The sequence below is a fragment of the Natator depressus genome, chromosome 3 (genome assembly GCF_965152275.1).
Source record: "Natator depressus isolate rNatDep1 chromosome 3, rNatDep2.hap1, whole genome shotgun sequence".
Lineage (NCBI taxonomy): Eukaryota > Metazoa > Chordata > Testudines > Cheloniidae > Natator > Natator depressus.
The window spans coordinates 209,130,721-209,155,460 of record NC_134236.1 but is presented as its reverse complement, the minus strand read 5'-3'; the positions used below and the strand labels follow the sequence as shown (position 1 = coordinate 209,155,460).

Genomic DNA, 24,740 nt, shown 5'->3' with positions numbered 1-24,740 from the left:
AGTGCTGCCGTCTGTGACCAAGTTTTGTATGAACTATTTTCCTGGCCATTGCCAGGTTTTTATTTGCTCGGATTTATCGCCAATGCGGGTAACTTTGAATGGACTGACAAACTTCCCATCAAACCGTTCATCTTTTTGTTACTCTGAAGTCTCTGTTTGGGGACATTTCTCTTCTCACATCAGCAGTCACAGCCTCACCTCGCTGCCGACTGCCCTGGCTTTTCAGATCTACTCACTTTGAACTCATCAGTTGCTCTGCACCAGTTCTTCTTTGCAAATGCTCAGAATCACTCTTTACCTTACAAGTCATGCATTTTTGTGGCTTTCAGTCCAATCTAAATGTAGAATTCTACTGAATACATCAGAGTGGAGGAAGAATCACTTTAAAAAGAGAAACTATTTTATTCAAGTGTCTGCTACCTGTGCTGAAAAAAAAAAGAGAGACAGCCCCGCACAAAATGGTTTTTAAAATATACACAACCTCCGCCTAACCCACTCAGCACAGACTATCCCTCTAGTTTTTTGCCTTAATGTATTCACTTATCCAAAATGTTAAAAGGCAAATAGATACAGAAAACAGGACTATCAAGCCAAGGCGCAATTAAAAACTTAAATAACCAGCCAGGTAATTGCTAACTTTCAAGAACAGATGTTACTTAAAATGCATGAGCATCCATTGAAACATTATACTAAGGTCCCAATTCAGCAAGGTAAGTAAGTGCCTTGTACTTAGCATGGGCTTAACTCTAAGCATGTCATCAGTCCCACTGAAGTCAATGCCATTTTGCATTCTGAAGCCCAGGGGAATACTGATGTGCCTACATTCATTCTCTTGCTGAATTGGGTCCTGGATCCGGAGGAGATGCATGAGGCGTAATAATGAAGATTCACCTAGATCTACTCACACCCCCTCCCCCAGGAGCAAATCAATGTGACTTGCCCACAGCGGAGCCGGAAGGCATATGGTAATACAGACTTGCAAAAACGTCAAGGAAATAAAACCTACCAGCTCCAGCAACATTTTGGTAGCCAAGGCTTACCAGAAACACCAACGCACACAGCTCTCCCGCCCCACACACTCATACAGCCATAGACACACACTCCTGGACAGACACACAGACACACCCGTCAGGTCCCTGGGTGGACAGAGGGACGGACAGACAGACAGACAGACACACACACACACGTCAGACCCCTGGATGGACAGAGGGGGACACAGACACAGGTCAAAGCCCTGGCTGACAGAGGGACACACACACACACACCCTTGTCAGATCTCTGTGTGGACAGAGGGACACACAAACATGCGCACACCTGTCAGACCCTGCTATTCCATCACTGCTTCACCCCTCCCCACATGTCAGACACCCCAACTTTCCCTCATTCCTCCTCCATATGCCCATAACGCCATGCCCCCTCCATTTCCTCCCACCCCCAGCTCATCAGTTCTCTGGTCTCTTCCACCTCAGCTGCACAACTTAATCAGTTTTCTGCTTCCCCGCACCCAAACCTGTTAGCTCTTCAGTGCGGGAGCAGCCATCTCTGCCCTAGCTGGGCAGGGGCCTCCCCTCTGCTCCTCAGAGCTCACAAACAGGGCCAGCTCCCCAGTCCCTAGGGAGGCACTGGTGTTCTACTAGGACTGCTGGGATCTTTGGCTCCTGCCCATCCTAGCTCTTGGGAAGGGGCCTCGGCTGCTGGGTGGGTGGCGGTATAAGGCCAGTTCTGGGAGCAGCTGGTACAGCAGGAGTGCTCTAGGTCTGGCCTCAGCTGGTGTCAAGTGGAGAGGACACAGGCACAGAGAACCCGTTCAATTTAACTCCTTCTCTCCCTCAGCCAAGAGGAGTAAGGAGCCTGGACAACTCAGTCAGGGCCTTTGCAACTCCTTCTCCCTTCTCCATGCTGCGGACCTTAGCCAGGGTGAGCGGCGCACCCGCGATGGGTGCGCCCTCCTGGTGAAACCTGCAGTACGGCTTACACTCGAGTCGGGTGTTTATGCTTGCAACGAAAAACTTAAGGCCTAGAAACATGGGGCCTGGCTGAACTCCGATTCACTTCAGCACAACTCCGTTGAAATCAACAGACTGACGGAGAAACCCTGGAAGACGGAGACTTCCACACCGGGAAAGACCTCGCCAAAAACTTTAAAGGATTCGCCTTTCCTCTTGTACATGGTTACCCACACAGTGTGTGAACATCACCCACCAGCGCTCATTGTATTTAAGCGTCTCTGAGGTTAGACAGGGGAGGGCTCTGGTGGTTTCCACTGAGGTTTAGCTGCCAGTGCTTTGCTGGCAGCAGGCCCACCGACAGCAATTCCAGGCCCCAGGGCAGAATAGTCAATGGGCACGGCCAGGGCTTCCACATGCCAACCTGGCGGCCTTTGCCGGTACCACCCCACGCATGCCTAGGAGCCCTGCGGCCCGCCCGGGTGATTTAAAAGAGCCTGGGGCTCCCAGCCGCCACGGCTCAGCACCAAGGCAGTCATTCATAGTACAAGCTGCCAGGCCCACTCCTCGGCTGGTGTCAGTCGGTGTCGCCCCAGGGAGACAGCAATCGAGTTATGCCGATTTATGGTAGTTGAAGATCTAACCCATCGCATGCGAAACAAAGCAATCAGACTATAACAGGGATTCCCATCATGTAATATGACCAGGCTTTGAGGGACAGATTATCCAGGCACAGCTTATGGGGATAGTAGGACCTCAAGATCATGTGGAAAACTCTGCTAGACGAGCCTGAGTAAGCCAGGCATTGCATGAGGATGGAAAGGAGAAAAGGAACGAGGTGCTAGCACTAGGAGCTGCTCAGCTCGCAACAGCACCAGCAGCCGGGCTGGAGGAAGGAGGTGGGGATAAGACGGGGAGAAGGGCATGAGAGGCAGCTGGGAGCAAGTCTCACAGGCCAGAGAGACAGACTTGCGCTGGCGTGGCTTGGGCTAGAGCGCTCAAAACAGCTGCGGGACTTTGGCCCTGCGGCTTAGGTGGAGACTTGGACTGGCCACCCGAACTCAAGCCTAGGGGGGCGGCGAGCGGCGAGCCTAAGCCTCTGCCAGAGCTGCAACGCCCACACACCTGTTTTTAGCCTGCTAGTGCAAGTCTGTCTACCCAGGCTGGGGGCTCGCTCCCAGCTGCAGCATAGACCTACCTACCGGTACCCAGAGAGACCAAAAACCGCAGGCAGAAAGGGTTACACTGGCTTCCCCTCCCCACTCATTTACGCAATGGAAGTATGGAGACCCATGATGCCCCGAGATGATCTGATGAAGTTACTCATACCTATGTGTAGCAGAGTGAAGTCCCTCACCCTGGATTCCTCTCTGCAAACACTCCTCACGCACTCCCATGGCAAGTTCAACGCCGCTTGCTTCATTCACAAGGTGCTATATGAGGGCTTGTTCCCCACAACATGAGGCTTTCCCCTTCTCCCCAGACACACGATGGGGGGAAGAGATCTCACCTCCTGGAGATCCTGGGCTTCTCTCGCCCTTCCTTCCAGCCTCCCCCTTCCTGTCTCTCCAGTGTCTGTCCTCTGATGACAAGCTGAATCACCCACCTTGTTTACTGGTTAATTGCCTCATTTATTTGCCCCATGCGGGAAAGAGTGGTGAGTCAGCCTGTGGCTACTCACACTGTGCTTTATCCATGGAGGAACGCTGCAGGCACTGTCATTTGAATGTAAATGTAAATCACATTTGAACGTTAGAATGTAAATCACGTTTCAAGGGTGCTAGATTTAAAAAAAAAAAAGGACAGAAATCCTGGAAGATCTGAATTGGGTTCCCAAAATAGCCAAACCTCTGAAAGGAGAGAAATTCACAGTTAAGGCAGCCAAATCCCCTTAACTCTGCCTCTGTGGTGAAAGCAACCTCTCAACTTTCTTCCTTGCATGTGGCATATGGGAAATGTCCATGTCAGAACACATGGCTGTGTAATTTGTTTCACACCCGTATCTCTGGAACAAAGCAGGATGATGTGTTACCTCACCAACTGCTCTTTGCACAGTCTAGGCACATGAGATCTTTAGACACAGAGCTAGTGTGTCGCTGTACAGATGACATGTGACTCACTAGCTGGTATACACATGAGGTCACAGATTCCTCTCCTGTGCGGTACATGGCAAAAAGTGTTAGACTTTTAGAATGCCACTGATCCCCTCAGAACTTTGTCTGATCTCTTCAAATTTGATGGAAGGATCCCAGGTGGGACCCAGATATAACCTCTCAATTTGGAGACACATGCAGCTTTTGGGGGGATTTTAAATGGAGGCCAAACATCAGGCTCATCTGTTGAAACCTCAATTAACCATGGAGCAGGTACCAGCACCATAATGGGGGCTGCAAGGCCAAAGCAATCAGTCACACTAGGGCTTAGGGAATTGCTCTCCAGCTATGTTTGGGTGAGACAAAGGTCAGTTCTGTGCAAATTGCGGAGCTGCCTCAAGCAAGAAGAGCTACTGCCATGTCGCTTTGGACTCCATTTCATGCCATGTTACTCCTGTTTGCTAACAAAAAAATCAATCCATTACTCTAATGGAATAAGAGACTTCACTTATGTTTAAGAATGACTTTCCTTGCCTTAAAGCCAATCCTGCTCCCGCTGAGCTAAGAAATCCCCTCCCTCAAACAAATGCAATTCTCAAAGTCACCAACCAGTAGGGATCAGGGTGTCATCCACAGGCAAGTAAGAGTCTGCTTCTATGGAGACCTCATGGTTGTAGATATCATGTGATCCCTAGGAGACAATGAAAGAAATGTTTATACTTACACTGTACCCCTTACATGTGTCCAGGTACCTGTGCAGGGTGTTTTCCACTGGCAGTTATCAAACCACATGGACACTGACCACAAACTCCAGCAGAGCCCATGTCACTGGATTGTAGCGTTCAAACATTAGTGACTCTGAGCTTCCCTACAACTGGCACAGTCAGTCTCCACATTACCCAGTAAGCAGAGAGAGGCAAAAGCAACCCTCATAATCCCAAGGCTTTAATCCCACTCCACTGCTCGATACACTCGCAGCCTAATCCATTTTCTAGACACACTCAAGAACAGAATACTTGTCAGGATGACAGCTTGTACGTACTGCTAGTACAGTGGGTATACTGAAAAGCTTGTCAACTGGACTGAGCCGGTAATTTCTGCACCCACAGCACTCCCCTCTGTCTGCCTGTCCTGCACTTCCTTATTGCTTTTTCCCCTAGTGCACAAAGGGACGTTACTAGGGTAGAAGGTACCATATAAAACCTAAGGTAGACACTTTCTTGAGCCCAGATCCTCAGAGGTATTTAGGCACCTAACTCCCACTGGTTTTTTTTGAGGATCTGGGTCTTTGACTGAAAGCTTTCTGGGACAAGGACTGTCTTTTTGTTCTGTGTTTGTACCCTAAAAAAACTGCAAAATAAAAGAAAGAAAGCAAAGATGCAGGCTACTGTGGCTAAACATGTTAATGCTTTTGCCAAACACAAGCATAAGTTTAAAAAAATAAAAGTAACTGTTAAAATTGAAAAAAAAAAATCCCCCAAATCCTTTTCCAAATCACGCCAATCCTCATACTGCTGAAACCATTAAATCTTTGCTGCAACAAAAAATCATTCATAAGTGTTCTTCAGTATGCAATTCTCTAATTTGGCCAGTACAAAAGCCAAATGGGTCATGGCATCTTATTATTAATTATCAAAAATTAAATTAAGTAACTCTAGCTTGTGCAGCTGTTGTATCCAAAATGCCTAACCCAATTAAATCTGTAAATCCCAAAGCAAAATGTTTTTTTACCATTGATATTGTCAATGGCTATTGGTCAATACCTGTTTCTAAGAAAAGTCAACACTATCTAGCTTTCCCAGTGAAGGGGGTTCAGCACACTTTCCAAGAATAAACCTGGGGAAATAGTTTTACTTTGTGTAATGACACATCCGCTCCCAGTCACACCTGATCAACATCCTCTACAGCAAACAGGGAAAGATTAAGAATGAGCTCTCAAAACTGGATATTCTCATAAAAAAACAACCTTCCACACAAACCTCCTCGTGGCTGGACTTTACAAAAACGAGACAAGCCATTTACAACACACACTTTGCTTCTCTACAAAAGAAAAAGGACCCTAAACTATCTAAACTACTGCATGCCACAAGGGGCCACAGCAATGGTTCCCTCAACCCACCCAGCAATATTGTTGATCTATCCAGCTATACTCTTAGCCCAGCAGAAGAATCTGTCCTATCTCGGGGCCTCTCCTTCTGCCCCTCCACCCCCACAAACATGATACAGTTCGGTGGTGACCTAGAATCCTATTTTCAACGTCTCCGACTCAAGGAATATTTCATACACACCTCTGAACAGCACACTAACCCACAGAGACCTTCCTACCAACACTACAAAAAGAAGGATTCTGGGTGGACTCCTCCTGAAGGTCGAAACAGCAGACTGGACTTCTACATAGAGTCCTTCCGCCAACGTGCACGGGCTGAAATTGTGGAAAAGCAGCATCACTTGCCCCACAACCTCAGCCATGCAGAACACAATGCCACCCACAGCCTCAGAAACAACTCTGACATCATAATCAAAAAGGCTGACAAAGGAGGTGCTCTTGTCATCATGAATAGGTCAGAATATGAACAAGAGGCTGGTCGGCAGCTCTCCAACACCACTTTCTACAAGCCATTACCCTCTGATCCCACTGAGGGTTACCAAAAGAAACGACAGCATTTGCTCAAGAAACTCCCTGAAAAAGCACAAGATCAAATCCGCACAGACACACCCCTGGAACCCCGACCTGGGGTCTTCTATCTGCTACCCAAGATCCATAAACCTGGAAATCCTGGGCGCCCCATCATCTCAGGCATTGGCACCCTGACAGCAGGATTGTCTGGCTATGTAGACTCCCTCCTCAGGCCCTGCGCTACCAGCACTCCCAGCTACCTTCGAGACACCACTGACTTCCTGAGGAAACTACAATCCATCGGTGATCTTCCAGAAAACACCATCCTGGTCACTATGGATGTAGAAGCCCTCTACACCAACATTCCACACAAAGATGGACAACAAGCCGTCAGGAACAGTATCTCCGATAATGTCACGGCTAACCTGGTGGCTGAACTTTATAACTTTGTCGTCACCCATAACTATTTCACATTTGGGGACAATGTATACCTTCAAATCAACGGCACTGCTATGGGTACCCGCATGGCCCCACAGTATGCCAACATTTTTATGGCTGACTTAGAACAACGCTTCCTCAGCTCTCGTCCCCTAATGCCCCTACTCTACTTGTGCTATACTGATGACATCTTCAACATCTGGACCTATGGAAAAGAAGCCCTTGAGGCATTCCACCATGATTTCAACAATTTCCATCCCACCATCAACCTCAGCCTGGACCAGTCCACACAAGAGATCCACTTCCTGGACACTATGGTGCTAATAAGCGATGGTCACATAAACACCACCCTATACCAGAAACCTACTGACCGCTAGTCCTACCTACATGCCTCCAGCTTTCATCCAGACCACACCACACGATCCATCGTCTACAGCCAAGCTCTACGATACAACCGCATTTGCTCCAACCCCTCAGACAAAGACAAACACCTACAAGCTCTCTATCAAGCGTTCTTACAACTACAATACTCACCTGCTGAAGTGAAGAAACAGATTGACAGAGCCAGAAGAGTACCCAGAAGTCACCCAGGCCCAACAAAGAAAATAACAGAACGCCACTAGCCATCACCTTCAGCCCCCAACTAAAACCTCTCCAATGCATCATCAAGGATCTACAGCCTATCCTGAAGGACGACCCATCACTCTCACAGATCTTGGGAGACAGGCCAGTCCTTGCTGACAGATAGCCCCCCAACCTGAAGCAAATACTCATCAGCAACCACACACCACACAACAAAACCACTAACCCAGGAACCTATCCTTTCAACAAAGCCAGTTGCCAACTGTGTCCACATATCTATTCAGGGGACACCATCATAGGGCCTAATCACATCAGCCACACTATCAGAGGCTCGTTCACCTGCACATCCACCAATGTGATATATGCCATCATGTGCCAGCAATGCCCCTCTGCCATGTACATTGGCAGAACCAGACAGTGTCTACGTAAAAGAATAAATGGACACAAATTAGACGTCAAGAATTATAACATTCAAAAACCAGTTGGGGAACACTTCAACACTTTGGTCACTCAATTACAGATCTAAAAGTGGCAATTCTTCAACAAAAAAACTTCAAAAACAGACTCCAAGGAGAGACTGCTGAATTGGAATTAATTTGCAAACTGGACACCATTAAATTAGGCTTGAATAAAGACTGGGAGTGGATGTGTCATTACACAAAGTAAAACTATCTCCCCCCCCGCCCACCACTGTTCCTCAGCCGTTCTTGTCAACTGCTAGAAATGGCCCACCTTGATTATCACTACAAAAGGTTTTTTTTCTCCCCTGCTAGTAATAGCTCACCTTACCTGATCACTCTCGTTACAGTGTGTATGGTAACACCCATTGTTTCATGTTCCCTGTGTACACAAAATCTCCCCACTGTATTTTCCACTGCATGCATCCGATGAAGTGAGCTGTAGCTCACGAAAGCTTATGCTCAAATAAATTTGTTAGTCTCTAAGGTGCCACAAGTCCTCCTTTTCTTTTTGCGGATACAGACTAACACGGCTGTTACTCTGAAACTTGTATCATTGAAGCAGAGGTTATTTAACGCTTTGTTAGCTGGTTGGGTTGTTCTGGGTCTCCTGGCCCAGAAACAATGGGGAGTAGAAAAGAGCCATTTTCTCAAAAGTCATGAGTGGTAGTGAAGGAAAGTGTGGGCCCCTTACTGAATGAGGGAGGCAACCGAGTGACAGAGGATGTGGAAAAAGCTAATGTACTCAATGCTTTTTTTGTCTCCGTCTTCACGAACAAGGTGAGCTCCCAGACTACTGCACTGGGCATCACAGCATGGGGAGGAGGTGACCAGCCCTCTGTGAAGAAAGAGGTGGTTTGGGACTATTTAGAAAAGCTGGATGAGCACAAGTCCATGGGGCCGGATGCGCTGCATCCGAGGGTGCTAAAGGAGTTGGCAGATGTGATTGCAGAGCCATTGGCCATTATCTTTGAAAACTCATGGCGATCAGGGGAAGTCCCGGACGACTGGAAAAAGGCTAATGTAGTGCCCATCTTTAAAAAAGGGAAGAAGGAGGATCCTGGGAACTACAGGCCAGTCAGCCTCACCTCAGTCCCTGGAAAAATCATGGAGCAGGTCCTCAAGGAATCAATTCTGAAGCACTTAGAGGAGAGGAAAGTGATCAGGAACAGTCAGCATGGATTCACCAAGGGAAAGTCATGCCTGACTAATCTAACTGCCTTCTATGACAAGAGAACTGGCTCTGTGGATGAGGGGAAAGCAGTGGACGTGTTGTTCCTTGACTTTAGCAAAGCTTTTGACACGATCTCCCACAGTATTCTTGCCAGCAAGTTAAAGAAGTATGGGCTGGATGAATGGACGATAAGGTGGATAGAAAGCTGGCTAGATTGTCGGGCTCAACGGGTAGTGATCAATGGCTCCATGTCTAGTTGGCAGCCGGTATCAAGTGGAGTGCCCCAAGGGTCGGTCCTCTAGCCGGTTTTGTTCAATATCTTCATAAATGATCTGGAGGATGGTGTGGACTGCACCCTCAGCAAGTTTGCAGATGACACTAAACTGGGAGGAGAGGTAGATATGCTGGAGGGTAGAGATAGGATACAGAGGGCCTTAGACAAATTAGAGGATTGGGCCAAAAGAAATCTGATGAGGTTTAACAAGGACAAGTGCAGAGTCCTGCACTTAGGACGGAAGAATCCCATGCACCCGCTACAGACTAGGGACCGAATAACTCAGCAGCAGTTCTGCAGAAAAGGACCTAGGGGTTACAGTGGACGAGAAGCTGGATATGAGTCAACAGTGTGCCCTTGTTGCCAAGAAGGCCAATGGCATTTTGGGATGTATATGTAGGGGCATTGCCAGCAGATCGAGGGACGTGATCGTTCCCCTCTATTCGACATTGGTGAGGCCTCATCTGGAGTACTGTGTCCAGTTTTGGGCCCCACACTACAAGAAGGATGTGGAAAAATTGGAAAGCGTCCAGTGGAGGGCAACAAAAATGATTAGGGGACTGGAACACATGACTTATGAGGAGAGGCTGAAGGAACTGGGATTGTTTAGTCTGCGGAAGAGAAGAATGAGGGGGGATTTGATAGCTGCTTTCAACTACCTGAAAGGGGGCTCCAAAGAGGATGGATCTAGACTGTTCTCAGTGGTAGCAGATGACAGAACGAGGCGTACTGGTCTCAAGTTGCAGTGGGGGAGGTTTAGGTTGGATATTAGGAAAAACTTTTTCACTAGGAGGGTGGTGAAACACTGGAATGCGTTACCTAGGGAGGTGGTGGAATCTCCTTCCTTAGAAGTTTTTAAGGTCAGGCTTGACAAAGCCCTGGCTGGGATGATTTAGTTGGGGATTGGTCCTGTTTTGAGCAGGGGGCTGGACTAGATGACCTCCTGAGGTCCCTTCCAACCCTGATATTCTATAATTCTATGACCCCAACGAGCTTCATTTTTTCTCAGAGTCAGGGAATTTAAGGCCAGAAAAGACCAGGTGATCATCCAGTCTGCTCTGTACATCACAGGCCACTATCCTGTACGTAGTCCCTTCTGCACTTGCTTGGGAATGCAAACAGACTGAAAGAGTTACAGTAGCTTCTCCTGGTGCCAAATTAGCTTCCCTGAGCAGGCCATGTCCCCGATTGCCCTGAACCCCCTTGGACTGAGCTTTTCTGACCACCCACACCATGAATAGCCCCAGAGTTTCCCTCCCTCATCGTGCCCCAACTTGCACATGGCTCTTGGTTCCCCTCCCCTCACGATGTATTAAAGTATTAGCTGTTCCAATGGTGTAGCAAGCAGAGTAAGATCACTGGACAGCGTAGCTCATGAGGGAGTTACGAGGCATTGTGAGAGTTACGAGCCCGCCATCTGAGCTCAGTGAGATGAATTCAGTCATGCTTCCAAAGCATGAGAAGTACCAAGGATGATTGTCTTACCTGGCCTGCTAGATTGAAGTAGGCATGGTTTGTCAGGCTAATAGGGGTAGTGTTGCTGCTTTGAGCTCGGTAGTTTATCACTAGTTCCCCACCATCGAGCGTGTAGGTCACCCAGACTTTTAGTTCCCCAGGATATCCTTCCTCGCCATCTGGGCTCGTTCTGGAGAAGCGTATGCCATTTAGCAGCACCTCCGGGGTCCAGAGAACCTGCAACAACAATTTTGTTGACACTCATTTCATTTCTCTACCCCGTTGAAACCCACATGCAAGATAACTGACACGGCTCCATTCCCGGAGGCAAGCAGAATTCTTGTTTACAGCTGCAGTGACATAGAAACCATTGTTAGACAGTAAACTTCTTAGGGCAGGGGCCTTTTTTGTTCTGTGCTTGTACAGTGCCTACCACAATAAGGTCCTGATCCATGACTGAGGCTCCTAAGTGACACCGTAATATAAATCATAATATTTTACTGAGTAACATCCTTCTCTTGTGCTACATGTTGGATTTAAACACAGGAAGAAGAGGCTGCCGATCAGTATTATTTCCCACTTCCTCAAGGTCCTATATATTTCAGATACATAATCTAAAAACAAATGTATATACTGCATTTTATCTTGAGGTCCTACAATCTACATTCAGGGATCACTTAGCCCACTCCTGGGGTGGGAGCTCTTCAGCTGCACACAGTTTAAAACAGGAAGTGAAAACAAACACTGTATCCAACTGAAATGACTAGGAGAAGTTGGAGGAACAGAACAACTGAAGCTGGAGTCCAATCAGAGCACTAGGGATAACTCTCAAACCCCTCTGATAAGTGTCTGATAAGGATCTTTAGGGTACATCTACACTGCAAAAAAACCACCCGGCAGCGAGTCTCAGAGCCCAGGTCGACTGACTCAGGATCAGGCAATGAGGCTAAAAACAGCCGTGTAGATATTCCTGTTCAGGCTGGAGCTCAGGCTCTGAGACTCACACACACCCCTGCCAGGTTTCAGAGCCCAGGCTCCAGCCCAAGAGGCAATGTCCATCTGGCTATTTTCAGCGATGCACCGTGAGCCCCACAAGCTAAGTCAGTTGACCTGGACTCAGACTCGCTGCCATGGGTCTTTTTTTGCAGTGCAGAGGTACCCAGAATGACCACAAACAGTTAGGATCGCATCAGAAAGGCGCCATGCTCCCACAGCACCATGCGGAAGCACAGGTACGTGACCAACACAGAGCAAGGAATATCGTCCGTGCTGAAGCATGTCCTTTGGGGGCCCAGTCCTGCTTAGCTTGTGAGATGCAAAGTCTCACATATGTTGCTTACCCCTTTCTTCCTCTTTTCCTTGCTTTCGTCTTTTATAGCACCATCAAGCTGAGCAAGAGAGGCAGCACTGCAGCAAGCTGCATTGTGAGGAGAACTCTCGCACGCCACTTCACATCTCTGTGTACCTCACGTTACCTACCCCTGAAACAGGGCTAATAACTACTTTACCCGCCTTACGGTGCTATCCTGAGTATTAATTAATTCACGCTCGGAAAGTGCTTTGAGCTCCATGGCAGGAAGGTGCTCTAAAAGGGGAAATCATAGGAAATTTATAATCTTACGTATTTGCTTTCTGGGTTTGGGTCAGGACGGCACAGACTCTGGGATTTCCTCAGCTCTCTGGACACACAGACAGCAGGATCAATAACTAGTTGAATCGCAGTATTCTCATACCCCCTAGAGTTTCATCCTCCAAGTTCCCTAGTCAGCTTTCTTCTAATTGGAATGAAGTTACATCAGCCAGCTCTCTATTTGCCATGGCTGAACAGACCTTTACATGCTCTTCTCTTTGCAGATGTGCGTGGTCTTGACCCAGACATAGAAATCAAATAATCAGGTCAATTGTAATGTGCCTTTCTGCAAGTGGGACTGCTGTAAGTGCTGACCCTGGGCTCTAAGCAGCTACACCACAGCGAGCATCCAGAGAAGGAAGGAGGTAGACAAATCTAGCTAGTGGTGAAGTGAGAGTCTGGCCCGGAGTGTAAAAACAGCTGCTCCAGTCAGTGGTTACTAACTCCTTGTCACATGACAAGGGTGTAATTTTATGTAACCCTGACCTATTTCATATAACTCAGACCCGGAAGGCAAGATCAGTTTCTTACCAGCTTTCTGGAGTGCCAAACATTATTTACCATATGGTCTGTGTGGTAGGAGATGTAGTCACAAAGATTATTGTTACTCTCTCCCTTCTCCCAGCTGTCAGTTTAACAACAGCACAGGACATTCTGTCCGATCCTAAGGTCAGAAGGGACCACTATGATCATCTAGTCCAACCTCCTGCACAACGCAGGCCACAGAAGCTCACCCACCCACTCCTGCGAAAAACCTCTAACCTAAAGAAATCTCTTCTTTACTCTTTAAAATAATCTTCAGAGAATGTTTAAAAAAAAAAATAACCTACATGTTTACAATAAGTACTACTGCAGCCAAGGCTTCAGTGATGACATTTTCTTTGCGCAGTAGGAGAAACCATAGAAAAAAAATGTTACACACTTTTGGCCTACATCCTTCACTGATGTAAATGTGTAGTTCAGTGGAATTATCCTGATTTACCCCAGCTGAGGATCTGGCCTTTGGTTATACCAGAACGGCTTTGATAACATGACTGTTCAGTAACATGACATCTATTGCACTGTGGTAAGAGCACTTCTCGGGTGATCAAAGGCCTTCCTGTTAGAGCCTGTATAGACACGCTAACTAGCTGAAGGGGAGATCTCATTGACATGACCATTCAAAGAAACATCATTAAGGTTTTATGGCCCCCAAAATCAGCATTCTATTCCTGCAAAAACTGACAATTTTTTTGAATGCTGTCACCCAGGATTAAAAGAAAAGCATAAGCACACAAAACCCCACCAGCCATTAACAGCCATCCAAGCCCAGAACAGCAGCTTCACGGACAAAAACAGCTGTCTGAGAGGATTTGCTATTAAATGTACATACACTTCTACTTCGTTTTTTAAATTAAATATTGTGTTTTTTCCATCCATGACGGCTGTAAGGCAGCCGGAGCCCCATAGCTGCGGGAACTACAGGTGCAGGGGGTGCTGCAGCACCCCCAGGCTTTGCACAGGGTCCCGGCTGCCAGCCCCGCACCCGGGGGGCTCTGCTGCTGGCCCCAGTCCCAGCCACTGGCACTGCACCTGGGCTCTCGGCCGCTGACCTGGGGTCCCAGCCACCAGGCCCCGCACCTGGCCACCTGGCCCCGCACCCGGCCCGGCACCCAGGGTCCAGGCTGTGGGGCTCCGCTCCTGACTCCGGCCCGGGGTTCCACACCAAAGCTGTGACCCCAGCCTCAGCCCTCTTACCGTGTCTGCATTCCCCCCTCCCGAAGCCACAGCCCTGCTCCTGGCCCCAGCTCAAGGGGGCGGTGAGGGACGCAGACACAGGTGAGGGGAGGCACAGCTCAGTACCCCCACTCTAAAAACTGTTCCAGCACCACTGTGAAGCCCTAGGGAAATTGGACTTGATCCTGCGAGGCGCTGAGTACTCTATTCCTGATTTAGCCAGGCACTTAAGCACATACTTAACTTCAAGCATATAAGTTGTCCTGCTGAATTCAATGGGACAGCTCATGTGCTTTAAGTTAAGTTGGTGCTTATGGACTTTGCTGGATCAGGACCAGAGTGCTGGGCACCCTGCAGGATCGAGCCTCTACTAACATCCCAAAAGACAAGAGGCTGGGCCTGAGTGATTGAGGTCATGTGTATATCGGGAAATGATACTATCTGCATTGCCGCTGCACCTAGGAGCCCTGGCGACGGATCAGGCCTCCACTGTGCCAGGCACTGCACAGACACAGAACAAAAAGACAGTCTCTGCCCCAAGGAGCTTACAGTCCAAGTTTTGTATACTTATTTTTAGAAACTGAACAAAATACATATACAGATAACAAAACAAGGTTGTGATCAAACACAACTGGTTCTTTTAAAAGGCAGCCAATACAGGTCACAAAAAAGACACTGATACTTTTATGGGAAGTATGGTAAAATGGCAAAGAGTGTTTTAAAAAAAGGGGATACCTGGCATTAAACTTTATCTTGATCTTTAAACATGGGTCCTCAATGCAAAGCTGCAAATTCCTGCACTTTGGAGGACATGAGCCAGCTCTGAGAGCAGACTTTGTTAATGCTATATACAGGTTTTTCTGTAGCTAACTGGAAAGAACAGAGCCAACAAAATCAAAATTTGTAAGTGTGAAAAAAATGGGTTTCACAGAAAATATTTGGAAGATATTTCAGGAAAATATCTCAAACTTATCATAAAGTCCATTCATCTCTCCAACCAGAAAGGACATAATGCTATACAGTAACCTGCCTGGGAACTTGTGACTAGGATGACTTCATGCTGACCACAACACTGCGGCCAGCTAGATGACAACTGGTTCTGCTCAACACCACTCAGCTAGTCATGGCTAACAGCTATTACACGGCTGACACATCCAGTACTTATCTACTCAGCACTCTTAACTTGAGCACATCCAATTGAGTTTAAACACTGGGCAGTCTTCAAATGTAGACAAGTACTGAGAAAGAGACTTACACTGTTGAAAACTCCTTGTTTAGTTTTTTTAGAGTCCATTTGACTCCAGTGTATAATGAGTATTTGGGATAAGAGATGTCTCTGCTAAAATTAAAACTGAAGAGGTCCCTGCCACGGCAAGGGGAAACAGAACCACAGGAAGGAGAAATGGCTTTCCACAGTCACCCAGCAGGTAGAGTCCAGCCCCAGACTAGCTGTAGTGGCCAATTCTGCAGCAGACAATATTCCTAATTAGGGGCAGCTTACCAGCTGTAAAAGCTGCTTGGTGTAAATTGCAGAGATTGGGTGTTTTAATTGTACAGAGCTGAAGGATCATTCTAAAACAAGGAGATATTAGCGTGATAAGGAAGCCATTTGGAAAGAGTGTCAACTTTCAAGGTACAGAAAGCTTGTCCTCAAACATCAATAACACAGGGCTAAAGCATACTAAAATCAACCTCTTGCTTTAACAGGATGCCCCTGATTGAAAACAAGGGAGATCAGAATCAGTTTGACGATGATCAGATTTACCTTGTCAAACCCTTTGTTCCCTCCATGCAGGCTGTTGGGTGGGTTGTTGAGGGCCAACTGATACTCTTTTCCTTCCACTGTGAATTTCCCGTTAGCAATTCTGTTAGCAACTCGCCCAATAGTGGCTCCAAAATAGGGGTGTTTGTTGACATAACCTAACAAAATAAATGAGTCATCATTCAAAACAAAGTTCAGTTTTACTGTGATCCCTAGGGCCAGGCAGATGGAGCTCAGAAAGTAGGGTTGGGTGGGGAAAAACAGTCCTGGCAATAAGACAAGGATCCTAATTTAAGATGAGGACATAGAAGGTGTCTGCAAGTCTCCATTTGTTTACTGATTTGAGTTCTAGAAGGCATCCCCAATTGCGCATTTTGGAGGTGCACGACCATTTCCATCACACCCAACAACTACCCTGCACTCCTCGTGCCCTTCCAGAATGGGAGAGTTTCATTCCTCATGAGTTTCAAAACTCATGGCTGCAGAACAGGGAACTGTGGAGTTTACGGTCCCTTTACAAGAACAGTTATCTAAACAAGATGTAATGTTAAAAAGCCAGGAAATGGAGAGCTAAGGTGACACTTCCCATCCACTGTAGCCACCTGCAGCACTAGGCTGATGTGTTAGCCACAAGGCAATCCTTCCTGCTAAATGGAGGTGAGGCATTCTCTACGCAGATCTCAGCCAGGCGGTCACCTCCAAACCATGCTGCTGTAAGAGGCTTGCTCAGCATCCCAGAGGCAGGCTGTGGGAGAGCCCAGGACAGACACTAGATCTCCTGAGCCCCAGTACACTGCCACAGCCACAAGACTGTCTTTTTGCTGCTTGCAGGCCCTGCCCTAGTCACCATCAATATATGCAAAAGAAAAGGAGGACTTGTGGCACCTTAGAGACTAACCAATTTATTTGAGCATAAGCTTTCGTGAGCTACAGCTCACTGCATTGGATGCATACGATGAAGTGAGCTGTAGCTCACGAAAGCTTATGCGCAAATAAATTGGTTAGTCTCTAAGGTGCCACAAGTACTCCTTTTCTTTTTGCGAATACAGACTAACACGGCTGTTACTCTGAAACCCATCAATATATGTACACTCTGTTGCTGCCTAGGGCAAGTCACCTTGGCAGAGTCACTTAAAAGGGCGGCATTTCTGAGGGGAGGAGTCTTGGGCCAGTCTTTAGAGACTGGATCTATTCCTGGCTTTGGCTGAAAGGCCCTTGAGCAGCCGCTTATTTGCTAAATAGAGGAAGGACTGTCATCTCCCATCAGGACAGGGATATAGGCAGCCTGGGTTACTATTAAGAGCGATGAAATGCATAGAAATATTCCCCACAGTCACAGGAAGAAATTTTAATTCACGGTTTCTAGCTCCCAATTCAGTTCCCCTTCCCCTGTGGTATATTACGTGGGATGGTCTCCCTAACAATCTCTCACTGCTGCAGGAGAAGAACGCGGCTCACAGCAGGTGAGCTCACAAAGCAAACTCCAATAGCTTGCAGGAATTCTGATGCTAGGTCTCAGCAAGGGCAGTGCAGCGATGGGGGCTTCATGGGGATAGAGCCTCCTGTCTGGTCCATATCTGTGCATTATGAGATGGCTGACATTTAAAAAACAGGTCTTTTTGTTTTTGGTGAAGGGGTGGGAGGGTCTGTACTCTAGTCTAGAGAACACGGTCATCCACTGTCACCAAATTTTCACCCTAGACTTTACCCAGACTCTGAACTGACAGGCCAATTTTTGAGCCATTCTAACTAGGCATGTGGATTTTAGAGACGTTTGAAAATTACAGCCTACACAGAAACAAATTAGTGCTGTACGATAGTAACATACGCACCCTATTAACCAGAGACACCAAACCCATCCATCCAAATCGACTCCATTCCTCGGGCAAAAGGCCAGATTAACACATGGTCTCTGCTCTGCTCTCAGATTCTCCATTGAGAATGGAAAGCAGAATTTGGATGCCTACTTTCACGCAAATTTGTGAGATAACAAGGAGGGAATGCATGAAATAAAAGCAGTCTGATGTGTGTCTGCCACAGAGCTGCCAGAAAGTCTGTGTTCCCTTCTGGAGCTAAGCGAGCATTCGGAGTGCTTCCTCACTATTCGGAAGAGGCGAGAACATGGCCCCAATGTGACAGCTGGGGCATTCTACTCTCAGCTGTCACCCCATGGTGCTCCAAGTGGCTCATATAAGGTGCCTTAAAAACAGGAAGAAAGCGCCTGTTTGCAGTCAGGCGGTAACTGAGCGGCTGCTTGTTGCAGGACTCAGGGCACTCATCTGTGCTGCGTGCCTGGCTCAGATCTGTCTAGGGATACAATGACCTCAAGGCAGCCATTCCCCATCAAGCCTTATTTCATGGGCTTTCCAAAGGCCCAGCTCAGCGTAATCCAGAGTAACGCCCAGCCTGAGGAATCCCATCCATTCCAGTGGCACTACTCCATTGTAGTACATGAGCAAGATGGGCAGAATCAGGAACTAAATGTTTTTAAGAACTAGACTCAGCAGAGTAACAGACGGGCCTGTTAGCTCCACTCCGGTAAGGTGCTGGTCAGAAATGTCCACTCACATCCCTCGCTCCCGGAGCCCTGAACATACAGGCTTGTCCTCTCAGGCCTCTACCATCCACATCGCTGTCCCTCCTCTCCATACAAAGCACAACTGCTTGGATCACTTACTCTGTCTGCCCCCCCCCTTGAAGCCTCTTCACCTGTTCCCCTCTTTCTCTAGCTAATTGGCTTCACTTCATGGGTCTTCCTGACCCTGCACTCACTGCATGCCCACTCCCGCCTCTTGTCCACCAACCCCGCCGGCTCGGCTGCACCAAGGTTGCCAGCCTCCTCCACCCCCTTGTCAGTTCTCACACAGACCTCCCTGCGCCAGCATCCATACTGCCCCCTGCACACGGAACACCCGCCCTGAACTGATCCATAAGTCCCCAGCCTCTCCATCCCCAGCATCCAGCTCTGCAGCCGGGGATTGACAACATTCACAGGTTTCAGAGTAGCAGCCGTGTTAGTCTGTGTTCGCAAAAAGAAAAGGAGGACTTGTGGCACCTTAGAGACTAACCAATTTATTTGAGAATAAGCTTTCGTGAGCTGCATCCGATGAAGTGAGCTGTAGCTCACGAAAGCTTATGCTCAGATAAATTGGTTAGTCTCTAAGGTGCCACAAGTACTCCTTTTCTTTTTGCAACATTCACAGTGTTATTAAATATCTGTATGACCCTAGTGCCTAGGAGCCCTAGCCATGGACCAGAACCCCTCTGTGCTACATGCTGTACAAACAGAACAAAAACATGGCCCCTGCTCCATTTTCAAGTTTCGCAAGCCTGACTCTGATCTCGCTTGCATAGGTGTGTAAATCAGGAGCAACTCCCCCAGTGCAACCGACAGAGAGACACTTGGGTGCTTAGAGGTAACGGTTACATACTGGGCAAGGACTATCCCATTTTGTGGTTGTACACACCTAGCCCAATTTATCTAAGGTCCTCCTATGGCTCCCATCACCATATCTGAGCACTTCACATGCTGTTGCATTTATTCTCACAGCTCTGCAGGGCAGGACGATTATCCCCTTGTACAGTTGGGGAATTGAGGCACAGAGAGGCTAAGTGACTTCCCCAAGGTCACAAAAGGAGTTTGTGGCACAGCAGGTAACTTAACCCAGGATCTCTTAAGTGCCAGCTTGGTGCCCTAACCATTGGATCATCCTTCTTCTCAAGGCTTCATTCTTGATTGGGGCCTCTAGCTGCTATAGTAACCAAAATTATAATAATGTATATCATTGCCATAAGAATGACTCTACTGGGTCAGGCCAGCGGTCCATGTAGCCCAGTGTCCTGTCCCTGACATTGGCCAGTGTCAGATGCTTCAGAGGGAATGCACAGAACAGGGCAATTTTGAATCCTCCACCTCTATTGTCCAGTCTCAGCTTCCGGCAGTTGGAGATTTAGGTACACCCAGAGCATGGGGTTACAACCCTGACCATCTAGACCTGTTCTCCAGGAATTTATCTAATTCTTTTTTGAACCCAGTTATACTTCTGGCCTTCACATCATCCCCTGGCAACAAGTTCCATGGGATGACTGTGTGTTGTTTGAAGAAATACTTCCTTATGTTTGCTTTAAACCTGCTGCCTGTTAATTTCATTGGCAATCCTTGGTTCTTGTGTTATGTGAAGGGGTAAATAACTCTTCCTTAATGGCTAGGAAGTGGTATGGTTGGTAAAGCAAAAAGAGTTAAAGGATATTAAAACTGCACTTTTGCTCTAGAAGGAGTATTTGTATGTTTACAGTCTTGGGACATGTTTTCTGTGGACCTGATTGCCACCTTGCTTCTGCAAGTACACCAGATCAAACAAAACTGACAGCAGCTGGGAGGTGTCCAGGTCTATAAAATCCAGTGTGATTTTTATAGGTTTCAGAGTAACAGCCGTGTTAGTCTGTATTCGCAAAAAGAAAAGGAGTACTTGTGGCACCTTAGAGACTAACCAATTTATTTGAGCATCTGTGAATCCACTGATTTGCGGATGCTCAAATAAACTGGTTAGTCTCTAAGGTGCCACAAGTACTCCTTTTCTTTTTGTGATTTTATAGACCTCTGTCATATCCCCCCCCTTAGTCGTCTCTTTCCTAATTGTACAGACCCAGATGCTGTGCTGTGTTGAAAGTCTTTGTTCTAAGAAGCAAAAGTCCTTCTGGGCTGGGGAAAGAAGTTTTTCTTCTCTTGTGGTTGGGACTCTTGTGTAATATGGGTCTGATCTTGCTTCCACTGAAGCAAATGGCAACCTGCAAACCCCCCCCCACACACACACACACACACACTGTCACTGAAATAGAAGCCTCTCCATTGCCTTGAACATAAGGTAGTCGCTCACAGCAGTGTGGGTGGATGGAACACGGCACCACTCGGATATGGTAGTGTTTGGACTACAGCAGAGGACTACGCTGGGGGCAGGGCCATGGAGAACCAGGGGCCTAGTGAGAAGTACCTTAGAAAAGGATCAGAAAGAAAATAACCAAGAAGCTAGGTCAATGCATATTGTCTTTGAAAAAATGGATTTAAACCCACCTTCCAAGCGATCAAAGCCCAGGACAATGTCGGAGAGGTTCCCATCCCTGCCTTTGGTTTCCAGTGCAGTGATTATACAGCCTAAGGAGATAATCTCCACTTTAACACTGTCTGATTTCAGCAGGAACTTTTCAACAGCCCCTCCTCTTCCTCCCTTCTGGGGCAAGTGTCCAAACACCTCTCTGGTCACCTCTGTCATTGCTCCCCACAGCCGGACGTCTCTGGAACACAAGCAAGAAACCACAAGGTAAGCAGAGGGCTGAGGAGGGGAAATCCAGATTGCAGAGACAGCAGTAAGAAAACACACACTGCAAACAGGGCAGGGCTTGGAGCCAGGAAATCACATGATCCTCCCCCAAGCAGGCCAAGCCAGAGAAGCAGGCAGGGATAACCTGCCCCGCACCCTTTCCTGGCCCCCCTCTGAAGCAAGGAGGCAGCCAGTAATCTGCTAAACAGAAACTGAGCTGCAACCTCAGCTACAGCGCGACTATCAGCTGCTCCATCCCTTTTCAGCGAGCAGGTGAACACTGCAGGGCCCAGCACGCAAGGCTGGATTTTGATATGACATACGAGCAGCCAGCCGTTCAGCTCCAGATGGAGGATTGCATGCTGGGATATACAGTCCACGCTTCTGGCACCAAGAGGGGGAGCGCTGTACGCTGTGGCCTGTAGTTTTGAGACCTGAGCTAGAATAAAAGGGAAGAGAGACTTTCAAAATGCAGGATTGCCAACCCCCAGGGTTCAAAAATCTGGACACAGACCCCCAAAATCACCAGGCTGGCTTAAAAATCATTAGATTTAAAAAATAATACATTGTGGGCTCATTTTATTTCCCTTCTGGCATTTGAGTTTTTATGATACACTGAGATCACATTTCAAAGTTTTTTTCTGCAATCAGGAGGACTAGAAACTTACTCGCAAAAAGAAAAGGAGGACTTGTGGCACCTTAGAGACTAACCAATTTATTTGAACATAAGCTTTCGTGAGCTACAGCTCACTTCATCGGATGCATGAAACCTAGAAACTTACTGTTGCTTTAAAAGGAAGCTGAGATTCTCCCATAAGAACCTGACTCTGGCAGCTGGGGGATTTAAGACAATCACCAAATATGGCAAGACCCACAATAGAATTCAGAGTAGCAGCCATGTTAGTCTGTATTTGCAAAAAGAAAAGGAGGACTTGTGGCACCTTAGAGACTAACCAATTTATTTGAGCATAAGCTTTCGTGAGCTACAGCTCACTTCATCGGATGCATGCAGTAGAAAATACAGTGGGGAGATTTATATACACAGAGAACATGAAACAATGGGTGTTACCCTACACACTGTAAGGAGAGTGATCACTTAAGGTGAGCTATTACCAGCAGGAGAGCGGGGGGGCGCGAAGACCTTTTGTAGTGATAATCAAGGTGGGCCATTTCCAGCAGTTGACCAGAATGTGTGAGGAACAGTGTGGGGGGGGAAGAAACTTATCTACAATAAATTGTCTACAGCCAAGCTCTACGATACAACCGCATTTGCTCCAACCCCTCAGGCAGAGACAAACACCTACAAGATCCCTATCAAGCATTCTTACAACTACAATACCCGCCTGCTGAAGTGAAGAAACAGACTGACAGAGCCAGAAGAGTACCCAGAAGTCACCTACTACAGGACAGGCCCAACAAAGATAATAACAGAACGCCACTAGCCGTCACCTTCAGCCCCCAACTAAAACCCCTCCAACGCATCATCAGGGATCTACAACCTTTCCTGAAGGACGACCCATCACTCTCACAGATCTTGGGAGACAGGCCAGGCTGGAAACTTATTTTTTAAATGAAAGCTGAATTTCCCATTTAATCACAGGACTCCAGGACCTGGAAATTAAGAAACATACTAAATATCATGAGTCTCACAATAAAACCACGAGAATTGGCAACCGTGCTTTTAACTCCTTTGAAGTTGAGATCTCTGGAGAGACAAGATATACTCTTCTCCCATATCATGGCAGTATTTGCCATGCATTATTTAAGTACCATGCAGGTCAACAGCTTGGTATTTCTAAGAAGTATGACATTAAGGGAGTAAAATAAGTGTTGAAATATCCCTAGGTCCCAATCCTGTAACACCTGCATCACTTTACTCATATGAGTAGCTCCTCTGAGTTCAATGGGGCTATGCATGGGAGTAAAGCAAAGGGGCCATTCACACGGGTTGCAGGATCAGGACCTTAGCTAGTAGATTCCATTGTTTTCAGCATTTGTGTTCTTTAAAATATCACTTGTGCAGTCCCAACTTAAGTCAAGCAGGTGTGGCTGGGTTGTAGCATTGAGTAAATCAAAATAAAATCAGTATGAAAAACAGAGGCTTTTGGCAATTAATGTCTTGTTATTGATTTTATTAAATTTATAAACTTGATTATCTGTGAAGCATGGACACTGACAGTCTTTATAACAAGCAGCAACATCTGCTACACATTTGGAAATGGATGGGAGAGACGATTTTTGTAAGTCACAGTGTTGATATTTTTGCATTTACATTATCATGATGATTTATCCTTTGTAATAGGAGATGCCCTGTGGTCCCAGTCAGGATGGAGGTCCCATTGTGCTAGGTGCTGTATCAGTGCACAGGTAGACAGTTCCTGCCCCAAACACCTAACTTGCCTGTCACATTCACTTGTGTCTTTATCAAGAGTAGGGAAGGACAATGAGGATTGTTAGGATATAGATATTCAGGCCTGTCTGCAAAGGCCTATACTTTAAGAATTTAGGTATATGTTTATCATTTAGATAGTTACAGAAATATAAAAGAAAGAATCAAAATTACTGCCTGTATAAGACATTTTCTCACTGTGACAGTCTGAGGCCCTGTTCTTAGGTAAGGCCTCTGGCTAAGCACCAGAAGCAGCCATAAGCTGGGAAGCGACCGGTCACCTCCTCACATTCCAAACTAGTCACATTGAAATCAGGTGCTATTGGGCTGTTAGGCATTATCAGAACAGGACTGTATTCCTATCACCTCCAGAGAAAGGGAAGAGCCTAGAAGATGTAAAAGGAAACCTAGTTTGATAGCATCCTGTCTGGCAAGAACTCACTTATCAATAGCTGGGATGTGAAATCCTCATTTCTGTGTTTGTTCTATCACTGTAGTCCCCATTTCCCTATTGTTTGTCTGTATAATCTCTGTCTGATTCTGTGATTGTTTCTGTCTGCTGTATAATTAATTTTGCTGGGTGTCAACTAATTAAGGTGGTGGGATATAATTGATTAAATAATCATGTTACAACATGTTAAGATTGGTTAGTTAAATTTCAGTAAAATGATTGGTTAAGGTGTAGCTAAGCAGAACTCAAGTTTTACTATATCTGCAGTCAATCAGGAAGTGTGCGGGGGGGACTTGAAATTATGTTTTGCTAAGGGCGGGAATGGGAACAGGGAATGGGGGTGGGGAAATTGGAATCTTGTTTTGCTAAGGGGGGGAAATGGGAACAGGGCCACAGGTAAGACCCTGTGGTGTCAGAGCTGGGAAGGGGGACACTAA

General features: G+C 47.0%; 1 protein-coding gene across 3 annotated transcripts in view; it reads right to left on the bottom strand.

The window, feature by feature from the left end:
- GALM (galactose mutarotase) overlaps window positions 1-24,740 on the bottom strand; it is a 65,438-nt gene that overhangs the window by 16,471 nt on the left and 24,227 nt on the right. The window contains exons 1-5 of one of the 3 annotated variants that reach the window (XM_074949861.1): window positions 21,688-21,808; window positions 21,217-21,437; window positions 16,149-16,303; window positions 11,068-11,274; window positions 4,649-4,730 (exon numbers count right to left, since the gene is read on the bottom strand). In XM_074949861.1, coding sequence (XP_074805962.1) covers window positions 4,649-4,730; window positions 11,068-11,274; window positions 16,149-16,303; window positions 21,217-21,415 — 643 coding nt within the window. In that variant the 5' untranslated portion in view covers window positions 21,416-21,437; window positions 21,688-21,808. Of the gene's footprint in view, window positions 1-4,648; window positions 4,731-11,067; window positions 11,275-16,148; window positions 16,304-21,216; window positions 21,438-21,523; window positions 21,638-21,687; window positions 21,809-24,740 lie in introns of those variants that run through there. The other 2 variants (XM_074949862.1, XM_074949863.1) reach the window with 2 other exon arrangements.